Source organism: Anolis carolinensis, chromosome 4, assembly GCF_035594765.1.
Source record: "Anolis carolinensis isolate JA03-04 chromosome 4, rAnoCar3.1.pri, whole genome shotgun sequence".
In the NCBI taxonomy this organism is placed as follows: domain Eukaryota; kingdom Metazoa; phylum Chordata; class Lepidosauria; order Squamata; family Dactyloidae; genus Anolis; species Anolis carolinensis.
The window spans coordinates 242,422,160-242,444,241 of NC_085844.1; the positions used below are offsets into that span (position 1 = coordinate 242,422,160).

A 22,082-nucleotide genomic window follows, 5' to 3' on the forward strand; every position below is an offset into this window, starting at 1 on the left:
GGAGTTTGCTGTTGTGGAGTGGACTCCCACCGTGTACCTTGCGTCAACCTTTGGCCTCTTGGAGGGATGACATCGACCACTGACGAATCGATGGTTCCCTGTGCAGCTGTCTGTAGGGGCCAACTAGCGCTCGGCCTTGAGGCCCTGATTGACTGACCTAGGGTTTTAGCAGGAGGCACAGGTAGCTCGAGCAAGGGTGAGCTCCCCGCTATGACGCTCTGCTCTGCAGGAAACTCAAAAGTGACTTTGGGGCCCTGCTCTGGGTAAGGAGAGAAGTCTCCCTGTTCCTCATCCGAAAACTGGCTGTACATGCTGCCAAGGTGCGCAAACACTTTGGCAGAAGGGTCCTGTATTGGTAACTGGCTTACATTTTCTTCTGTGAGTGGCTCAATTAGGGCCTTGGCCAAAGTCTCAGCCCTTACCCTTTTGGCTGCGGCATCCATCTTTATTCTAAGCATCTCTATACGAGCCTGTTCTATTTGCATTTCGCTTTGTCTACGGGCCTGTTCTATTTGCATTTCGCTTTGTCTACGGGCCTGTTCTATTTGCAGTCGTTGCTCTTCTTCTTTAAAGGGAAGGGTTAGATCAGCTGCCTTAGCATCAGCCTCCGCCCCCGCTACCTTGCTCTTTAGCTCTAGACGTGCAGCCTCCTTAATGTGCAAGGCAGCTAGGGAAGAGATGGCACTCCCAGCAGCAGAAGACTTGCTAGAGTGGCTGTGTTTAGACGATGCACGCTCCCTTAGTTTAGATACCTGGCTAGAGCGGTTGGACTTAAGACTAAGTGCCACAGCAGGTGATTTCAAAAGATTGGTCTCATGGCTGCATAAGGAAGCTAGGATTGCCCTCACCCTATTTTCTTTCTCATTAGTGTCAGCTAAAACACTCCCTATTTCTAACTCTGAATCCTTGGCGTTAATGCGCTCGAGGACCTGGACTATCTTAGACACTAAACCCCTCCAAAGACCGAAGGCTTCTTCGAGGTCTGTCTGTAATATGGCTGGCACCCTTGTGATACCCAAGCTCTCTATTCTGTCCATTAATGTTACAATTCGCTCCCATGCCGAACCTAACCTCACATGGAGGAGCTCCTTTTCATCTATTAGATGGGCTAGCATCTTGGCTGAAGGGTGCTTTATCCTTTGGGGCCTTTCATTCCTACTTTCAGCCTCAGAAGGAGGTATACCATCTGTATCATCTTGAAATTGCATAGACATTATGTATTCTTAATAGCAAGTAAATTTACAACAAAGGCAAATGCAATATACCTGCAAGTAAATTTACAATAAAAGCAAATTCAATATATAATACAATTCACAGCACTTAACCATAGCAATATATATCACTAAGTAACTATACTTTACAAAGATTGTGACCTTTGGCGCCAGATTTTAGTGGGCAAGCTGCAAAATGCCAACTGACAGCAACTTGCCACTTGATACCTCCCTTGCCCGAGTGACGTAAACTGCCAAAATGGCGACTTCGCCAAATTTTCAAGCACCTCGTGCTCTGCGGCTCGAGGCCTGCCGCCGAAGGAGCACCGAGGCTGGCTTTGGAAAGGAGGAGAGAAGAGACGCCTCCTCCCCGCTGTGAAGGGAGGTCACCACCGCAGGTCGATGAAGCAGGTCACCACCGCAGGACGATGAGGCAGGTCACCACCGCAGGACGATGAGGCAGGTCACCACCGCAGGACGATGAGGCAGGTCACCACCGCAGGACGATGAGGCAGGTCACCACCGCAGGACGATGAGGCAGGTCACCACCGCAGGACGATGAGGCAGGTCACCGCCGCAGGTCAATGAGGCAGGTCACCACCGCAGGACGATGAGGCAGGTCACCACCGCCGGACCATGAGGCAGGTCAAAGCCGGCCGAGTGCTCCGGCTGAACTCCTGATGAAGAGGCTGTCAAAGCCGGTTGAGTGCTCCGGCCGAACTCACAGCAGCGTTGCCAGGCCTGTCCAGGTTCTAGCCTGGTTCTGGTGGGCTCCACGCCTCAGAGCCAGCCAAAGAACTGTCGCTGGTGCTCCGCGGCTCGAGGTCTACCGCCGAGGGAGCCCTGGACGTTGCTGGGAACTGCACAGCCTGTGCAAACCCAGAAAGCCACTGGGCAACGTGCGCACACGCGAGCCAAATAGCAAGGAAATAGAGCCCCACTATTTGACTCCTTCAGGTCTGAGAGCGGGCTCCACTGCCTCAGACGCTGGTATAGTCTTTAGGTATGCAGACTGAGCTCAGGCGGAAAAGCCGCAGCCTATACTAAAACTTCCTAAACTATAAAAAACTATAAAGCCGTGCAAGCTAGCTGAAGCGGAAAAACCGCTGATCGACCTCAAAACTGTGCCGTCCGCCGGACAATAAAAAACTATAAAACTGAAACGTGCTGTCCTTTATCCGGGCGAACTGCAAATCCCTATAAGCTGTCCTATAGATATTGAACGACTGAGTCTGGATAACTTCAAAAAAGGATGTTTATTCATACAAGGTTGTAAACCTGGCACAGATCTTAAAGTTGCAGAAGATGAAACAAATTTCTATAGGTTTTAGTCACAGAATTATCCCTGGTTCCAGAAGGCAAAAGTGATTATAAAACCACTATACCCTAATCACGCTGCCTATATTAGAAGGAGAAACTCTTTCCTTCCCTATCTTTACAGCAAAGATTAGTTCTAGAAGCGATGGAATAACTTTGCTCCTCTAACTAGATTTCCTATTCCAGATCAATATAATTCAATACTTATCTAATTTGGATAGGCTTAGATTGGCCTGGTTTTGAGGATGATTTGTCCCAGTTAGCCTTGCACAGCTCCAGCACGTTGGAAGACAATAGCCAGAATGAAGCTCCAAAATGGAGACTAGACCCTGGTAAAAAGGGCGGTCCTAAGATGTTGCACTCTTTGACCAATCACTGCAAAGAAAACTGCAGCCAGCTATTGCAGATTCCAAGCCACTTTTCCTAGGCTTTTGCAGCCAGAGGCTCAAACAAAATGCAAAGGAGGGAAAACAAACAAACGACCAATAGGTAAGGCAAACCATCGTCCTGGGGGACGGAACAGCCATGAAAGCTTCGACAATTTCAGTGAAAGTTGCACTGCTTCTAAAATGGATTTTACACTTTATTGTCTGCAATTTACTGCCTTTTGTTCCTATAGCTATGTCCTAGCCCTCCTCCCCAACCTATTATAATGGAAATGTCTTCTAACTTACTAGGGGTTCACTTTCCTGCCTTGGCTAGCCTGTTTTCTCGAAAGGTGCGGGAAAATGAAAGATCATTTACATATAGCACTGTTGGAACAGGATCACAGTTTGGGTAAGTATTTTCAAATGGATGGTGGGGCCAGGAATATGAAGAAGACAAATTCAGTGGGCTCTTTCCTATGGTGGTCAGTATGTTGGTGAATCAGCTCTTAGTTTTTCCTCTGAAGCTGAAAGAACCTTGCAGAAGGCCTGAACTAATTTTGAAACTGGGGTTCATTGCATGCAATAACTCCTTTGAACATCAGAGCAAAACCTGCACAAATGTGCTGTCCAATCTCCAAAATAAGTTCAGCACCTTGGAGAGCTCCCTTAAAGTTCAGGCCAACCTGGTGACTTGAAGGCTACTAGATAGCTGTAACTGCAGCTTTCCCAATATCTATAGCAAAGCACTTTTTTGAGACTGAAATAGCATTGTGCAGCACAGTTTGGCAATCCATCATGGGTGGTTGGAAGGGTCTGCAATGTGTGGTCACTCTCAATTTACATTAAACAAGCAAGGAAGCTAACACCATTCTAAACTAAGAAAATGAACTTTCTCAACTAAGAAAATGATAAATGTTTTTCCTGCCTCAACTAAGGAAGGAAAAACAAAGTGCACAAATATAGGTTGACTGACACTTGACTTGAAAATAGTACATGTGAAAAGGAACTAGGGGTCTGAGTAGACTACAAGTTGAACATGAGTCAACTGTGTAATACGGTAGATGAAAAAACCAGTGCAGTTCTGGGCAGCATCAACAGGAACATAGGGTCATAATCAAAGGAAGAATTAGTTCCACTCTATTTTACTTTGGCCAGACCTTGCCTGGAATACTGCATGCAGTCTTGGCACCACTATTAAAAAAGGGTGTGGACAGGCTGGAAGGTGTTCAGAGCAGGGCCACCAAAATGATAAGAGATCAGTACACTTTAATTGCTCAGGTGTCCAAAGGAGGATGACCAAGATGATCAAAGGTTTGGAAACCAAGCCTTACAAGGAATGACTTACGAAGCTGGATATGTTTATTTTGGAAATGAAAAGTCTGAGAGTTGACATGGTAGCTATCTAAAGGAATACCAGGGAGGAGATAAGGCCAATGTTTTCCTGCTACTCCAAAAGCACAAGCCAATTTCAAGAAAAAAAATTCCTTCTAAATATTATTGTCAGAGTTGCCCAGCAGTGCAATAGACTGTTTCACAAGGTGGTAGACTCTCCTTCTTTAAACAGAGGTTGGATGGGCATCTTTCAGAGTGCTTTAGTTGTCCATGGCGGGCACTGGACTAGATTGCTCTTGTGATTCCTTTCAACTCTAAGATTCAATAATTCTGTTATTTTTTGTGATGCTGGTAATCAGATATGAAATAACATTGAGTGGTCCGCCCAGTTTAATTACCTCCTCTCTTTCAAGTTCTTTGATAGATAAGAGAATGGGAAGCAAAGGCATCATTTTAACCCTCCTTCCCCTTTCAGGACTCTGGTGATGGGTGCTGCAGGGTCCCTCCTTCTCGACTGGTATGGATGGGAAACGGTCTTCTACTTTTCAGGATTGCTAACCTTGCTCTGGGTATACTGCATGTGCAAGTATCTGCTGAATGAGAAAGGTAAACATGTCTTTCTTATAACTGCAGCCTCACCCTTCTAACATTTGCTTGCTCTGGTTGGCATTGGCCAGTAACCAGAAATGTGGATTTTTTTGTCCATCATATGTAAGTGTAAAATCATAACTAGAGCATATTGCATAAACTTTGCATACATTTCTTTAAAAGACTAAGTATTGTGTTGTGTTGAAATCAGCAAAGCAGTTTAGAGAAAGGAATGGGCCTAAACAAAACATCTAGTTCCATATATAGCATGGATGGGCAACTTTTAAAGGTTAGGATGCTATACTAGCCCTCAAGAAAACATGGAAGTCTGTACCTCCCCATAAAGGAATAATGACAAATTTTTTCATTAAGATTTTCCCCTCTAAAGGCTTGAATGAGTAATTTTACCAATTTTCTTCCCATTGAGATATTCAACCTATATTTTTCTGTCACCTCCCAGCCCACAAGGGCTCCTAAAATAATGAATACATAAAAAGAATTAAAGCAATATCAAGGGGACTAATTGTGTGTGTGCGTCTGTGTGTATTTAAACCATGTGTTGAAGTAAATTGTGTATCAGAATAGCAGGAAGCCAAATCAAATAATCAATAGATGCCAGTGAGGAGAAAACTGGAAATCCAATATGTTTAGTTTAACATTAATGTCATGTCATGTCAGAGTAATTATATATTGAATGTTACATTATATTAGGTGTAATACACATTTGTGTTTTATAGGTATGCATCGTGTGATTTTTTTTGTAGAATTTAGAAGATTATTTTAATGTATGAATGTGTGTTGATTTTCAAAGGATTTTAGTATGTGTATAGAAAATGAGAGGCCCCTGGTGGCACAGTGTGTTAAAGCGCTGAGCTGCTGAACTTGCGGACCAAAAGGTCCCAGGTTCAAATCCCGGGAGCGGAATGAGCGCCTGCTGTTAGCCCCAGCTCCTGCCAATCTAGCAGTTCGAAAACATGCAAATATGAGTAGATCAATAGGTACCGCTCCGGCGGGAAGGTAACGGAGTTCCATGCAGTCATGCCGGCCACATGATCTTGGAGATGTCTATGGACAACGCCGGCTCTTCGGCCTAGAAATGGAGATGAGCACCAATCCCCAGAGTCGGTCACGACTGGACTTAACGTCAGGGGAAAACCTTTACCTTTACTTATAGAAAATTAAAATGAAATTAAAAAGTACCAAGAAAGGAACATTTTAAAAGCCCATTAAAATGCTGGTTTAAAACTTTCTTAAAACTATCTAAAACAGTCCTAAACTGCAGTCTAACAACAGTTGAAATAGAGCAATTTCAAGCATTGAAGGGCATGCGAAACATCACTGTTAGGGCTGCCCATTGGCATGTTAAAAGAGATGGGTCCAGTTAACTTTCTTGGATAAGAAGTTCCCCAGTCAAGGAGCTGCTACAGAAAAAGGCCTGTTATATGTAATTTTGAGCCATGAGGAGAGGTGTATAAGAAATAAAATGATGATGATGATGATGATGATGATGATGATGATGATGATGATGATGAGATTTTAGGACACACAGCAAAACCTCCTCTGAAGATCTCCAATTTCTGGCAGCCTCCTATGGGAAGAGACAGTCTGTCAGATACTCTGACCCATGTTCAATATTAGCATTTTGAACTGATCTTGAAAGGATATTTGGATCATAAATGTCAAAAATACACCCAGCAACTGTATGTACACAATACACATGTAATCATGAATTTAGATCTGTGTTATTTCTCTTGTGTAGAAATCATCATCCCTTTGGAAGACCTAGTGAAAGGCCTCTCCTTATCCAAACAGACCAAAGTGCCTTGGAAACAAATATTTAAAAAGGCCCCAGTATGGTAAGTTACTCCTATTTACTCACCAGGCATCAGAAGAACCCATGTGCACACAATTGTATGAGTATAGTTCCCTTGCTCTACGGACCTTAGTAACATAAGGATGAATGTCGAGCAGGTTGTTTCCTCCCACTTTGCTCCTGGAGGGAACCCATGTGTTCAGGAAAATATACGAACAGGGCAGGGCTTGTATTTTGTTTATTCCATATTCCATTTCCTGAGAAGGAACAATCTCAAAATTCCCAATGGATAAATTTATGAGAATTTTTGCACATTTCTTTTTGAATTTGGTACATCTGTAACAAAAATTGCCAAGGTTTTCTCATATGCTAAAAGCATGGTTTGGATGAAAATACAATTCTTTTTCTACACAAAATAAAACTAAACGTTGAGTATCCTTTATCAAAATACTCCCAAATCTGAAATTGTCCCCATAGATAGCTGAGATAGTGACACCTTTGTATTCTGATGCTTCTATATATACACTTTGTTTCATACATAACATTATTGTGTATAAAACAACCTTCAAGCAATCTGTATAAAATGTTTATGAAATGGATTTTGTGTTTGTACTTAAGTCTCATTTTCAGGATCTCTCTCTCTCTCTCTCTCTCTCTCTGTGTGTGTGTGTGTGGGTATGCAAATAAAGAAGTTCCAAAATTTGAAAACAATTCAAAATCCAAAATATGGTTGGTCTGAAACATTTTGGTTAAGGCATATTCAATCAATATTGCAAAATGAAATTTTAGGAGCAAATTGCAATTTTTTGCTATTGATTTTATTGTTTTTGTGTAGGACTAAACAAAGACCTCATTTTGGGTGGGACAGGGTGTCTTTGTTTTTTGAGACACTCTTTCTCACTGACATAAAATTAACTAATATTATTTCCATCCTTATTAGAGTACAAGCAGTCTCCAGGTTACGGACAAAATAAGTTCTGGAGGTTTGTTCTGAAGTTAAATTTGTAAGTCAGAACAGGTACATTGTTTAAATGTAACTCCAGCTAAATAGATAGATAGATAGATAGATAGATAGATAGATAGATAGATAGATAGATAGAGTATGGTGGAGGCTCCTTCTTTGTAGGCTTTTATGCAGAGTCTGGCTGGCCATCTGTCAGGTGTGCTTTGAATGTGATTTTCCTGCTTTTTGGCAGGAGGTTGGATTGGATGGCCTGTGAGGTCTCTTCCAACTCTATGATAGATATATAGTTTTGTATAGCATGGGGAAGGGTTAACAACACCCTTGTTGTGTTTGTTTTGCTGTCTGTGCCTCTGTTCAGAAGATTTCAGCTCACTTTCTTTCCCTGTGACTCTTGAATTTTGAAAATTTTGGGTTGTCATGGGAACAAGGATTGGTGATGAATCTTCAGTGGAGACACCTTTTCCCCATGATAGCTCTTACAGGGGTGAATTTCCCTTCCTAGGGGTAGATCTCCTCGCATTTTCTGTTGTCTCACTCCTGTTTGTAACTAGAAATCGGATGCAAGTCATATGTTTGTAACTTGGAGAGTGTCTGTGCACCTGTTTTCATCCCATTCACGTGTAAATTGTTTATTTTGCTTCCTTTTCAACCCAGGCAACTGTCCATTAAAGAATCCTTAGGCTCTCATGTGGTCTTTCCTTCCATGTCTCCCTGCAGGGCAGTGATTGTGGCCCAGCTGTGTGCGGCTAGCACCTTCTTCACCCTCCTCTCCTGGCTTCCCACGTTCTTCACAGAAACCTTTCCTGACTCAAAAGTAAGATAGAATTGTGTCCAAGAAGAGAAGCTTAAGACCATCACAGGGTTTTTTTGTGACTAGGCTGCAAAGTATAGGTATAGGTTTCCTGTTTTTGGGTGGATTGCCAAAAGGCCCCTGAATATCCAGCCTATACCTTCGAAGAGTTTGTGGCACTCTCTTGCAGGTCTCACTCTATTGTTCCAGTACTGCACTCATCCAGCCTCCTATCTTTGAAGTTGCTGGAAGTTGAGGGCCCAGAGATTCCTAGGGAAAACACCTCTTTAGGAATCTCTAGATTGCCCTGGAAGCCCTAGATATTTCTAAAGAGGTTTTAGAAAAAATAGAGTTTTCATTTGCATTTTCCCCACTTTTTTGTGAGTCCTACAATCTAAATCCCAAATAATATAATTGATAGGTTTCCTTCTGCTTATTCCTATTGGACATAAGCAGAGGTGTTTATCATCTTTTTTGTTTTTAGATTATTTTACTACAACAGGATTTTTAATGCATTGTTGACATTGTGTCAGAGCCTCCAGTGGCTCAGTGTGTTAAAGTGTTGAGCTGCTGAACTTGCAGACCGAAAGGTCCCGGGTTCAAATCCGGGGAGTGGAGTGAGCACCCACTGTTAGCTCCAGCTTCTGCCAACCTAGGAGTTCGAAAACATGCAAATGTGAGTAGATCAATAGGTACCGTTCCGGCGGGAAGGTAACGGCGCTCCATGCAGTCATGCTGGCCACATGACCTTGGAGGTGTCTACGGACAACGCCAGCTCTTTGGCTTAGAAATGGAGATGAGCACCAACCCCCAGAATCGGACATGACTGGACTTAACATCAGGGGAAACCTTTACCTTTACCTGACATTGTGTGCTCATAGTTGCATTAGTCTTGGTGCTGCTGATGTAAAACCATGCAAGCACTGGTCCTGGTGTCTCGTGCCAGGAGTGTCACTGAGCGTATGCGTAAGAGTCAAAATCTAGGAAAAAGAAGTGCCTAATATTCTTATGGGGAAACTTTGTATGAGACAGCTGCATGATTAAGATAAAGAAAGCAGGAATATAGGGGTTGTGATTTTAAATCCTTGGAAAGAACACTAAACATGATAAAACTGCACCACCTACCGACCAAGCTTGCACATTGCAAATGAAACTGTTTCTATCCTATCCGTGGGCGTTCCCCTGCAATATATTCCTCTGAAATCCAAAATTGTCCACATGCGGGGCTGAGATGTTGACATTTGTAACTCATGGACTGCCTGTATATGTTGTATGTGAAACATAAATGAATTTCATGTTTAGACTTGGATTGTATCTCATGATATGTATACAAATATTCCAAACTCTGAAAAAGCCCAATATCCAAAACACTTTTTGTTCAAAACATTTTGGATAAGGGAAACTCAACCTGCAGCTTTTAACTTCTGGGTCCGTGGAGTGGCACAGCCACTTAAATTTTTATCAGAGTTGTCCAAAATAGATTGAGCACCTTGAATAGAATTAAAGCTTTAGGAGAATTAAGCAGCCCTATGATATGGAGCCCACCATTTACCACTGCATTTGAAGTTGTGTTGTGCTGAGCCATATACTTCACCCCATGATGCCTGGGCCTTTGTTAGTGCTGTAACTATTTGCCATTTACATTGTTCTTGACTTCTTTCAGGGCTGGATATTTAATGTCGTTCCATGGCTTGTGGCAATTCCAACAAGCTTGTTCAGTGGATTTCTTTCTGACCAGTGTATCAATCAAGGTAAGATCTCCTTTCATTCTTTAGGCTCTTTGTTAGCATTTGGATGGGGGATTACCAAGGAATATCAGGGGCTCCAAGCTAATGCTTCTAAGGCCATCAGTTGTAGGAGACTGACACTTATGGTTTTCTAGTGTGCCAGGTTAGGACCTAAATACCCCAAAGGCACTAGATCCTATCTGATCTTGAAAGTCAAGCAGGATCAGCCCTAGTTATTAATACATATTTAAATGAGAGACTTCTAACAAATACCTGATGCTTTAGACTATATTTCGGAGAAAGGAACTGGCAAAAGCCTTCAAGTTGCCTGTTGACTTATGGTGACCTCATGAATTTCAAAGGGTTTATTCAAGGAATATTCAGAGGAGGGTTTACCAGTTCCTTCCTCTGAAAAGTAGCCTACAGCACCGTATTTTCATTGGTGGTCTCCCATCCAAGTATCAACCAGGTCTCACCCTGCTTAGCTTTCATGATCAGACATGATCTGATGCCTTTAGGGTATTCAGGCTCCTTGGGTGTCAATTTATTTTCTCTTTTTTCTTTCTCTCTTTTCTCTTTCAGGATATAAACCAATCACCATTCGCAAGTTTATGCAGGTAAGAAAAAAACTGCAGCATTCCAGCTAGTGACAGTGAGAGGAACTTACAAAATTATATTCATTTGTGTGAGAGTCAAGGTAGTTTAGGAGACAATGAATCTGGTGGACAAGAGTTGAAATCTCCACTCAAATGCAAAATCTACTGCCTGACCTAAGATTTGCCTTTGATTTCTGTTTGCAATCTACCTTGCAGGGTAGACAACTTTGTATGCTGTTCTGACAATCTTCCTTTGATTCTGTGAACATTTCACTTGGCAGTAAGTCTACTGAACATGGTAGCACTTTCCCAAGTGAACATTCATGGGATTGGTTTAGTGAGCTTTTACTCTCCTTCAAGATATAAAACTAATGATTTCACAGGTCCATTGAGAAGATCTATAAAGATAAATGAGGCTACTACCACTATACTTGCTGTCTACATATCTAATATTTTGGTTTTCTTTTTCTTTTTTTGAGATTGTCGGGTTAGGAATATCCAGTATATTTGCCTTGGGTATTGGTTACACATCCAGTTTTTGCCAAGCAGTGGTGTTTGCATCCGCTTGCATTGGATTTCAGACCTTCAATCACAGGTAATGCTGAGATCTCAGGTGGGACACAGATGAATTGGTGTGTTTGGGTGGATGTGCTTGGGTCAAGGGAATGACTTCAGGTCTTGCAGATCTGCTCAAATCTGATTAATCTATATGATCCATCATATACTTTACCCATGCTTGGATTAATTCATGAACCTTTTTTTCTTTTTACCCCGAACAGTGGCATCTCAGTCAATATACAGGATCTGGCTCCTTCATGTGCTGGCCTATTGTTTGGTGAGGATTAGCTATTTCCAACTTTTGTATTTAGTGGTTGTGGATGCAGTAAGGAATACTGAGCATTGCATCCTGTTACATGAAGTCAACTTTTCTAGATATAATTGTACTGCAAGTCCCATCAATTCTACCCAATTTAATGAAAGGTGAGAAATGTTGGGATTTGCCACAAAAGAACTCTTGAAGGACCACATAATTTGCAGCTCTGAGATAAAGAGAAACTATATAGTGTAGCGAAAACTTTGCTAGAAAATGACTGTTTGAAAAGACATAACACATAGGTTAATACACAGAGGGGGAGAAAGAAAGGTAGTAAATGAACACACTTACTTACTTACTTACTTAGGCGATCCCTCGTCGTTCGAGGACGATAGTCTTCCAACCTTGGTATCTTGGGCGTGTGTTCTTAGGTGACTGAAGAGACCGATTCTTGACCCGCATATTCTCCCGCAGTTAGGACATCGGTTTCCAGGTGGAAGGCGGTCCCGGTCGAGGTTAGCTTGACGCTCCTTCCTCTTGGCACGTTTCTCCCTTAAGCCCTCCATTCGTGCCTCTTCGAACTCCGCAGCACTGCTGGTCACAGCTGACCTCCAATTAGAGCGCTCAAGGGCCAGGGCTTCCCAGTTCTCAGTGTCTATGCCACAGTTTTTAAGGTTGGCTTTGAGCCCATCTTTAAATCTCTTTTCCTGCCCACCAACATTCCGTTTCCCATTCTTGAGTTCGGAGTAGAGGAGCTGCTTTGGGAGACGGTGATCGGGCATTCGGACAACGTGGCCAGTCCAGCGGAGTTGATGGCGTAAGAGCATCGCTTCAATGCTGGTGGTCTTTGCTTCCTCAAGCATGCTGAGATTTGTCCGCCTGTCTTCCCAAGAGATTTGCAGGATTTTCCTGAGGCAATGCTGATGGAAACGCTCCAGGAGTTTGGTGTGACGTCTGTACACAGTCCACGTTTTGCAGGCGTAGAGCAGGGTTGGGAGGACAATGGCTTTATAAACAAGCACCTTGGTCTCTCTACGGATGTCCCGGTCATCAAACACTCTCTGCTTCATACGGAAAAATGCTGCACTCGCAGAGCTCAGGCGGTGTTGTATTTCAGTGTCGATGTTGACTTTTGTGGAGAGGTGGCTACCAAGGTAGCGGAAATGGTCAACGTTTTCTAATGTTACACCGTTAAGCTGTATTCCTGCCTTTGCAGAGGGATTAGCTGGTGCCTGTTGGAAGAGCACTTTGGTTTTCTCGATGTTCAGTGAGAGGCCGAGCTTCTCGTATGCTTCTGCGAAGGTGTTTAGAGTGGCTTGTAGGTCTTCTTCTGAATGCGCACAGACTACGTTGTCATCAGCATATTGGAGTTCTATAACAGATTTTGTGGTGACCTTGGTTTTGGCTCTCAGTCTGCTGAGGTTAAATAGCTTGCCATCTGTCCGATAGATAATTTCCACTCTGATGGGAAGCTTCCCATCAACAAGGTGAAGTATCATAGCGATGAAGCCGGAAAATAAGGTGGGGGCAATAACACATCCCTGCTTGACGCCTGATTCCACCTTAAATGGGTCACTTTGGGAGCCGTTGCTGTCCAAGACTGTTGCCATCATGTCATCATGGAGGAGCCACAGGAAGTTCACAAATTTGTCAAGGCACCCGATTTTTTGGAGGATGGTCCAGAGAGCGCTGCGATTCACTGTGTCGAATGCCTTTGCAAGGTCAATGAATGCCATGTACAGAGGTTGGTTTTGTTCCCTGCATTTTCTTGGAGCTGTCGAGCAGTGAAGATCATGTCCACTGTTCCTCTGGAGGGACGGAAGCCATTCTGGGATTCTGGGAGGGTGTCTTCTGAGACAGGGAGAAGGCGGTTTGCAAGGATTCTTGCAAGGATTTTCCCGGCCGAGGTTAGAAGGGAGATACCACGATAGTTCCCGCAGTCTGTTCTGTCCCCTTTCTTGAAAAGGGTGATGATGGTGGCATCCTTGAAGTCAGCTGGGATTTTCTTGGTCATCCACACCTTTTTAATGAGCTGGTGGAGTTGTTGTATCAGCTCAGGTCCACCCTCTTTGAAGATTTCAGCAGGAATCCCATCAGGTCCGCTGGCTTTGTTGTTTTTTTGTTGGCTGATGGCATTGCTGACTTCTTCCAAACTAGGCAGTGCTGCAAGCTCATCCCTGGTTTGTTGTTGCGGGATTTGTGAGAGGGTCTCTTCGGCCACATTGGAGCTGCGATTCAGCAGGTTCTGGTAGTGCTCTTTCCAACGTAGTGCAATTGATGTTTTGTCCTTCAGAATTTTGGTTCCATCTGATGAGCGTAGGGGCTGTATGCCATGGTTTCTTGGTCCGTAAATGATCTTTGTGGCTTTGAAAAATCCCTGAGCGTCATGGGTATCTGCAAGGTGTTGGATTTCTTCAGCCTTCTTTGTCCACCAGATGTTCTTGAGTTCTCTGGTCCTTCTTTGGACCTCAGCTTTTGCACTGGCATAGATCTTTTTCTTGGCAGCACAGTTGGTGTCTCTCTGCCATGTTTGGAAGGCTTTCCTTTTGTTATCAATCAGCTGTTGGATCTCTTTGTCGTTATCATCAAACCAGTCTTGATGTTTCTTAGTTAGGTATCCAATGCTTTCTTCGCAGACTGTGATGATGGAGGTCTTCAGTTTGTTCCAATGTTCCTCAACATTTTCAGGGTGTTCTGTGGGTAGATGATCTTTGAGTGTTGTTTGGAGAAGGGCTCGTTTGGAGGGCTCCTGAAGGGCTTGGGTGTTCATTTTGCGCCTTGTTTTTCTTTCTTGGAGTCTGCGTTTGGGGACGATCTTGATAGCCATCGTGGATCGGATTAGCCTGTGGTCTGTCCAGCAGTCATCAGTACCTGTCATGGCTCTTGTGAGAAGCACATCGTGGCGGTCTCTGGCACGTGTGATAACATAGTCCAGGAGGTGCCAATGCTTTGACCGAGGGTGCTTCCATGATGTCTTGAGCTTGTTTTTCTGGCGGAAGAGCGTATTGGTGATGACAAGGTTGTGCTCTCCGCATTTGGTGAGAAGCAAGATGTCATTCGAGTTGCTGTTTCCGACCCCGTCTTTTCCTATGATCCCTGGCCACAGGTCAGAGTCCCTTCCGACTCTTGCATTAAAGTCCCCCAGGAGGATGATTTTGTCCTCCTTAGGTATCTCCGATAGGATGGTATCCAGCTGACAGTAAAAATTTTCCTTGATGTCTTCGTCAGCATCTAGAGTTGGTGCATAGGCGCATATGATGGTTGCCTGTTGGTTTTTGGCAAGGTTAATTCGGAGGGTTGAAAGTCGTTCGTTGATGCCAGTGGGTGCTTCAGTCAGGTGCTTCACCAGGTCGTTTCTGATCGCAAAGCCAACTCCGTGTATTCTTCGCTCTTCTTCAGGCAGTCCCTTCCAGAAGAAGGTGTAGCCTCCCTTTTCTTCCTTCAGCTGTCCCTCTCCTGCTCTCCGGGTCTCCTGAAGGGCTGCTATGTTGATCTTAAAGCGTCCCAGCTCCCTTGCAATGAGACCAGTCCTGCGTTCGGGGCGCTCGCTGTCAGTGTTATCTAACAATGTCCGTACGTTCCATGTTCCAAAGTTCATTTTTCTTTTTTGGCCGCAGAGTGGTGACCCCTCTGGACGCGGCAGTCCAGTCAGGGTAGGAGAGGCAGATTATGTTTAGGGCACCTTTTCTAGCCCCTTCCCCGTGTGGGGTGAGCAGAGCGGATCCTAAAAAGGGCTGCTCAGTCATGGATACAGCTGCCGGACTACTCAACTGCCTCGGTCCTTGAGGTAGAACGACTGAGTCCATATCCACCGCCCATGTGCCAGTCTGTGACTAGGGGCTTCCAGATTTCACAGTCCTGCCCCTGTCGCCACTCGGTGATCGCCATGGGACTTTTGTAGGTTTGTTTTTATTTTTGTTGGAAGACGCCTGTGCGTGATTTTTTTTAATGTGTGGAGGTCGGTGCACGGCCGGTCAACACACAGTCTTCACAGAGTGAGGTTCCAGCAGTGGTGTGGTTAACACAACGACAGTGGCTTCTCAGTCTGTTGCAGCCTTCTTCCGCCTTCACAGCCGTTGTAACATGTACCATGTTATCCTCCGCCTGCTCCGCCGTTGAGGTCTTTGGGTCTTCGGATTGTGCTTGGTCTGGAACCTCCCCTGCGGCCACTCCTGGGAGTGCATCACTCCAGTGGTTGTGCCCACAGGTTCATCGGAACACGCAAGCCCCCTCACCACGGCAAGGTGACAATCCATCGAGGGGGAAATGAACACACACACACACACACACACACACACATGGAACCTCCGGTGGCTCAGTGTGTTAAAGTGCTGACCTGCTGCCCAAGGGACGCCCGGATGTTTTGATGTTTTACCATCCTTGTGGGAGGCTTCTCTCCTGTCTCTGCATGAAGCTGGAGCTGATAGAGGGAGCTCATCCGTGCTCTCCCCGGGTTGGATTCGAACCTGGCAGCCTTCAGGTCTTCTACCCAACCTTCAAGTCACGAGGCTTTAACCCACTGCACCACCGGGGGCTCATGAACATATATGAAGCAACAGCAGTAGGAAACAGAAGATGCATGGGATTAAATTCCTAGTGTGCTATAGGGGTTTGAGTATTGACTGAAAACTTTGTAGACCACGTTTTGAATCCCCACTCAGCCATGGAACAATGGCTTCAAACTATAGGAATGGATGTTCCACCTGAACATTAATTAAGAAGCACTTCCTAACTGTGAGAGCTGTTCAGCAGTGGAACTCTCTGCCCTTGACTGTGGTGGAGGCTTCTTCTTTGGAGGCTTTTAAACAGAGGCTGGGTGACCATCTGTTGGGGGATCTTTGAATGCAATTTTCCTGCTTCTTGCAGGGGTTTGGACTGGATGGCCTACAGGGTCTCTTCCAACTTTATGATTCTATGATTCTAAGAAATCCCTGTGGTACGTTTGCCTTGTGGGTGCTAGAAGTCAGAAATGACCTGAAGGCATACAACAACCATTATTTATTGTCATGTCTTGATTTCTCTTCTGTCTCTTGCCAGGTGTGGCTAATACCGGTGGAGCTTTATTGGGTAAGTTATTGCCCTGTTTTATGTCAGAATGGGTTCCTCATGTATTCCCCCACCAAAGGAATTCTGATTCTTATGGTCATGTGAAAAATTGAAGTAGTTGTCTCTGAGAGAGGGAAGGGAAGACTATTTTTTGTAGTGATCCATGTGACATCTATGAGAAAGCTATAATGAGATGACACTCCCTTTGACAGAAATGTAGTGATACAGCTCTGGAAATGTAATTTGTACTCCTCAGACATGGAGCTCACCTGGTGACTTTTGTCAGAGTAATGCGCGCAACGTAGCAGCAGATGTATGATGTCAGTTGAAGCGCAGAACGAAGGAATGTCAGAGACGAAGTTAAAAAGTATTTACAAAGTTTTACTGAACAAAACAAACAGACTTGCAGACAATAGACACAGGACTCTCACTCTAGGCAAACAGCACAGATCTTCTCAGCAGGCAGATCTCATCTGATGCAATCAGCTATATACAAACACACTTGTAGTCTGGACACTCCTATCTGGCTCCAGACACATATCCAAGGTCAATACAGCTTCTTACCAAATTAACTCTTTACACACTATAGCATTTCCTGGATGATGCAATACATGCTAGACACAAATTTCATTTAAACACTATCTATACACAAATCCCACATTAACAACTTTAACCTCAGTGGAAGGTGGTGGTAAGCCTCTTCTGAAAAATTCCTGCCGAGAAAACCCTGTGATCGGTTCACCTTATGTGTTGTCGAAGGCTTTCATGGCTGGGACCACAGGGTTGTTGTATGTCTTTTGGGCTGTGTGGCCATGTTCCAGAAGTATTCTCTCCTGACGTTTCGCCCACATCTATGGTAGGCATCCTCAGAGTTTGTGAGGTATGGATAAACTAAGTAAGGAAAGGAAAGAATATATATCTGTGGAGAGTCCAGGGTATGGCAAGAGTCCTTTGTCACTGGGAAGCCAGCATTAATGTTTCAGTTAATCACCCTAATTAGCATTGGAAAGGTTTTTGCCTCTTGCCTGGGGGCATCCTTTGTTCAGTCATTAACTGTCCTCTGCCCTCAGAGTGTTGGTTCCCTTCTACTGTTTTGATTTTAGAGTGGACAACTTCAACAGAAAGGAAAAAACCATGAAAATGAACAAAATCTGGCTACCAGTATTAAAAAAACTCTAGGAGGAAGATAGGATACACCTCAAATAAATCAGTGAATACGATATAAAATTATAATGCAGATACATTGAAAGTAAATGATGTTTGGTTTTAACAGAAGAGAATGAAGGGGCTGGTTTTATACTGACTTAAAAAAATTGCCAACTCATTTCCTTTCTGTCTTCATGCAGGTGTGGTTTGTGTATACTTGGCTGGACACTTGATTGAGAGCACTGGCTCCTGGGTGTCTGTTTTCAATCTTGTGGCAACAGTGAATGCCGTTGGACTCTGCACTTTTCTCATCTTTGGAAAAGCTCACAGAGTGGACACAGACAATGTCTATGTAGATCTATAAGCTTCCTCCTGGGCAAAATCCAGGAAAATTTTGGACTGACATTACAGAGCTTCAGCAGAATACCAAAAACAACTTTGTGCCGTGAAGAGAAGCCATATGCTAACTTATTGATTCAGTGGGGTTAATTCATGCCCTTTTCAACTCCTGTTTCTTTCGTGTGTGTTTAAGCAATTTTGCTGCTGACCTGCAAGATGGTTATATTAGGGCTCGCCTTCAATTCCAGTGGAACAATGTTTAAATTTCAAGCAAACACAGAAAAGGCCACCACGGTTGTAACAGATAATTTCCAAAAGGCAGTGGGAGCAACACTGAGGACCAAATTATCTCAATGAAGAGGGATGATAAAATAGACAAGTCTCTTTCTGTAACTGGCATGGTGGTCCTGCAGATTTCAGCCAAAGAATTAGAAAATGGCAGGTTCTCTTTCAAGGGTCCTCCAGAATCAGACTGACAAACTATGTGTTATTTAGACAATAGCAAAGAGATAAAACGCACTTCCTCTGGCAAAGGGGGAAAACAACAACAAGGAATGAGATTTAAATAATTACAACAGGAGAAGAAACGTGAAGGTTTTTGTTTACTGGATTTTCAACTTTACTATGCTGATTTCTGTTTAGTAGGATTGAAAGGAAATTAAAATCTAGATAACAAAGCATTGTTACAGTTGGAGTACTTTGCTTTAAGATTTGGTAGTCATGGGTATATGTGGTATGAAAAGAACAAAGTAAATTCTGATTTTAACAATCATTTTATAACAAAGGCAATGCTGAAGATTTGGAATAGGTATAGGTCAAAGTTATATAAGCCAAACTGCCTTTTTGGGTATCTTGGTACCAAACTCAAGCAGGTATTGAAAGCCCAGAGTATTATGTGGAATAGCTTCATGTCAGTAATATGACTTGAAATGAGCAACTTTTGCTCTGCATACCGCATAACCATCTCATTCTGCACACTGTTAATGATGTGTGAGTATGTGTCTATATACACCTTAATATTCTGCGTGGTATATATTTAAGTGACTGAGTTGTAACTATTAATTTAAATAATTAAGTTATGTTTTATTTTATTACTCTTGAGAGTCAGTGTTCCCTTGCTGTAATGCAAGCACACAGAATGTCTGACCTGACCTAATCCTTTACATAAAGGGCAAGGGCACAGATGGCTGTGATTCAAATGCACCTGTATGGGGAAATATAGCTGCAGGATTATGGTACAGAATAAGTCCCCAAAATGTGACCAAGAGGAGCATGTAACAGACAGGAGCATTCTTACCAAATGAAATCAACATGAAAAAGGGTGAACTCATTATAGTCTATACTAGTAACAGGAACGTTTGCCCTTTTGTTTATGGCTCACAGAAAGGTAGGGTTGGAGGGAACCTCAAGGATCTTTTAGTACAATTGCTTGCCATGCAGGAATCCACAAAGCACTCCTGAGAGATGTTAAAAATCATATCGGAAAAAATGCTGATGATCATAGGGTCACAGGCCTACATGGTCACTCAAGATGGCACTTGTGTTTTCACTTGTCAGTTTCCTTCTTGAACTATGATGCCGAGACAAGGACATAATATTTCATGTGATATCTGATCAAACTAGAATAGAAATGGCATTATGAGTTCCCTTGATACAGATACTGTGCTGCTATTGATGCAGCCCAGAATTAGCTTTTTTTTTTGACAACAGCATCTTGCTGTTGATCCATGGATGACTCTAAGAACCATAGATCTTTTTCACAAATACTGTTGTCACACCAGGGAATCCTCTGTCATATTTCTGTGCATTTCCTTCTGAGATGTAGTACATTCTATTTTCCCTATTGAAATTCACTTCGTTAGCTTGTTAAATTCAGTTTCAGTCTTGATTCTGTCCTCTTGGGATATTAGCTACTCTATCCTAAGTTTTGATCTCCTTCAACATTGAGAAGCGTGACTTCTGCTCTATCCTCCAAGTCATTTAGAAAATCCTGTAAACACACCAGGTGCAGGACAAAACCCCTAGACACCCTACAGGTCAGTACAATCAGGATGAAGAGAAACTCCTGGTGAGCAGTCTTTGTGATAGGTTCATCTTCCATTTTTAAAAAAAATTACCCCAAAATGTTGGCAATGCATAGCTCACAGTTTACTAGCTTGCTTTCAAGAAAGCTTGTCAAAAAGCCTTATTGAAATATTTTTTTTTCTTCATCTACAGCATTCCTGACATTTACTAAAGCATGTACCTCTGTATAAAAAAGAGAGAGATAACATTGATCCTGGATTACATATTTTCGGATGAATGTTTGGGGGAAATATGGGGCAGCAAGAAATGAGTGCCTTACTTTTTTAGAACTATAACTTAATAAAACACTCCACCCCCTGCCATTTCCTAAAATTCTATTGTTCGTCTTTATCTTCTGACAGTGTTGAACAGAAATTGATTTTTTTTTTAAATTTGCAAGCTAGTTCTTAATCTATTCACTTGTGCCTTAACAATTGCTGTATTAAATAAAAGTCATAGGTGGTGGAAGTGGCAGCTTCCATGTCAGTGGGCTGGAGACTCCACTCTGTGTTTTAATCTAAAAATTAAAGGAGTTTTCCAAGGCACAGAAACTATGTTGTGGATAGAGTTCAGTACCTTGGATAGCTCCACTTGAATACATGCTAAAACCTTTGGTCGATTTAATGCTACACTGACACAGAAGCCTCCATTACATACAGGGAATAATCTGAAGGAATGGCTGGGATTTCTGGGAGTTGTTGGCCAAAACATCTGGGGACCCACAGGTTGAGAACCACTGTCATATAACTTACTTGTGCCCTGATATCATGGCACCACATGTCTTCCTAGTTGCTCACAGCAGTGGAGTGGGAGTGGAGAAATGCCAGGCATCATCAGCTTGACACATACCTGTAGTTGATGTTAGGAGGAGGAGGAGCAGCAGCAGTAGCTATTTCTTTATTGTGACATCTGAGTTATCCTAAAGCAGTGGTGGGCAAAGTACAACCTAGCAAGAACATATGGTCCCTAGGCCATTTTTGTGAGTTACAAAATTGGAATTGCCCCCAAATGCCTTCTGGAGCAAGAGTGGCAAACTGGTTGTGTCTGGGAGCTAATTTTCTCCTCCCAGGACTCACCACAGGCTGTACCTGTCCCGATAATATGCATATACAGAAGAAAATCTAAAACAGAAATGGCCTTATTTCCTGTTTTCTAAAACTCATTTGTGGAGGTTTAAGGGGAGAAAGAACATGCAACAGACTCAAATTCTTCATTTTGAGGAAAACACATCACTCCTTGGAGATTCTATGGATAGAAATTGATCTTTGTTGTCCAAATTTCAAAGTAGGAGGAAACAGTAGGACTTGGGGCCCATAGAAATGCTCCGGGAGCAAGTTGTAGCCCATAGGCCTCATCTTTTCCAGTCTTGACCTAAAGTGAATCCTGTTGTTGAACTATCTAAATGTTGTCTTCTATTTGTTGAGTCAGCAAATGCCCTTACTCGTTTACATGTTGTTAATGCAATTTTGCATCTGTGTTATCTATGTATTGTTTGGATATTTAGTTTTCCAGTATCTGGCACCTTTTCTGATAGCTCTTTTAAGATTTTGGCACATGTCTGGTTGAAAAGAGAAGACCAAGGCCATCAAGATCCATGTGGAACCTTGTCAGCCAAAATGAAAGCATTCAAATCTAGCAACTTATTCCCTTATTTAAATAAATTTAATTTTGTTTTGTTCATATGAAATAAAGCAGAGTTCTCTTCTGGGTTTGTGTGATTTCACTCAAATATAGAATTATAGTGGTTCATTATTGCATGATTTTATGTCCTTGATATTTTATTAATACACTATCTAGTAGCTTTGTCAGTTGTGTGTTGCTCTGGAATAGAGAGTTGTGGGTACAAAACCTAGCAAGTGTGTTGTCATTGTTATTTGTTATCAAATCAACTTCATCTTGTGGTGGCCCTATGAATGAGAGACTTCCAAGAACCTTGCCATCAACTGCTCTGCTCAGGTTTTCTGAAT

The 22,082-nt window shown here is 43.0% G+C and overlaps 1 protein-coding gene across 1 annotated transcript in view; it reads left to right on the top strand.

The window, feature by feature from the left end:
• Positions 1–21,822, top strand: part of slc17a9 (solute carrier family 17 member 9) — a 44,368-nt gene extending 22,546 nt beyond the window's left edge. Inside the window, exons 4-13 of the mRNA XM_008110178.3 lie at positions 3,206–3,305; positions 4,704–4,834; positions 6,576–6,672; positions 8,311–8,407; positions 10,047–10,134; positions 10,693–10,727; positions 11,186–11,301; positions 11,486–11,541; positions 16,558–16,587; positions 17,913–21,822. Of these exons, the coding sequence (XP_008108385.1) occupies positions 3,206–3,305; positions 4,704–4,834; positions 6,576–6,672; positions 8,311–8,407; positions 10,047–10,134; positions 10,693–10,727; positions 11,186–11,301; positions 11,486–11,541; positions 16,558–16,587; positions 17,913–18,076 (914 nt within the window). The 3' untranslated portion in view covers positions 18,077–21,822. The remainder of the gene's footprint in view (positions 1–3,205; positions 3,306–4,703; positions 4,835–6,575; positions 6,673–8,310; positions 8,408–10,046; positions 10,135–10,692; positions 10,728–11,185; positions 11,302–11,485; positions 11,542–16,557; positions 16,588–17,912) is intronic.
• The last annotated feature ends 260 nt before the right edge of the window (positions 21,823–22,082 follow it).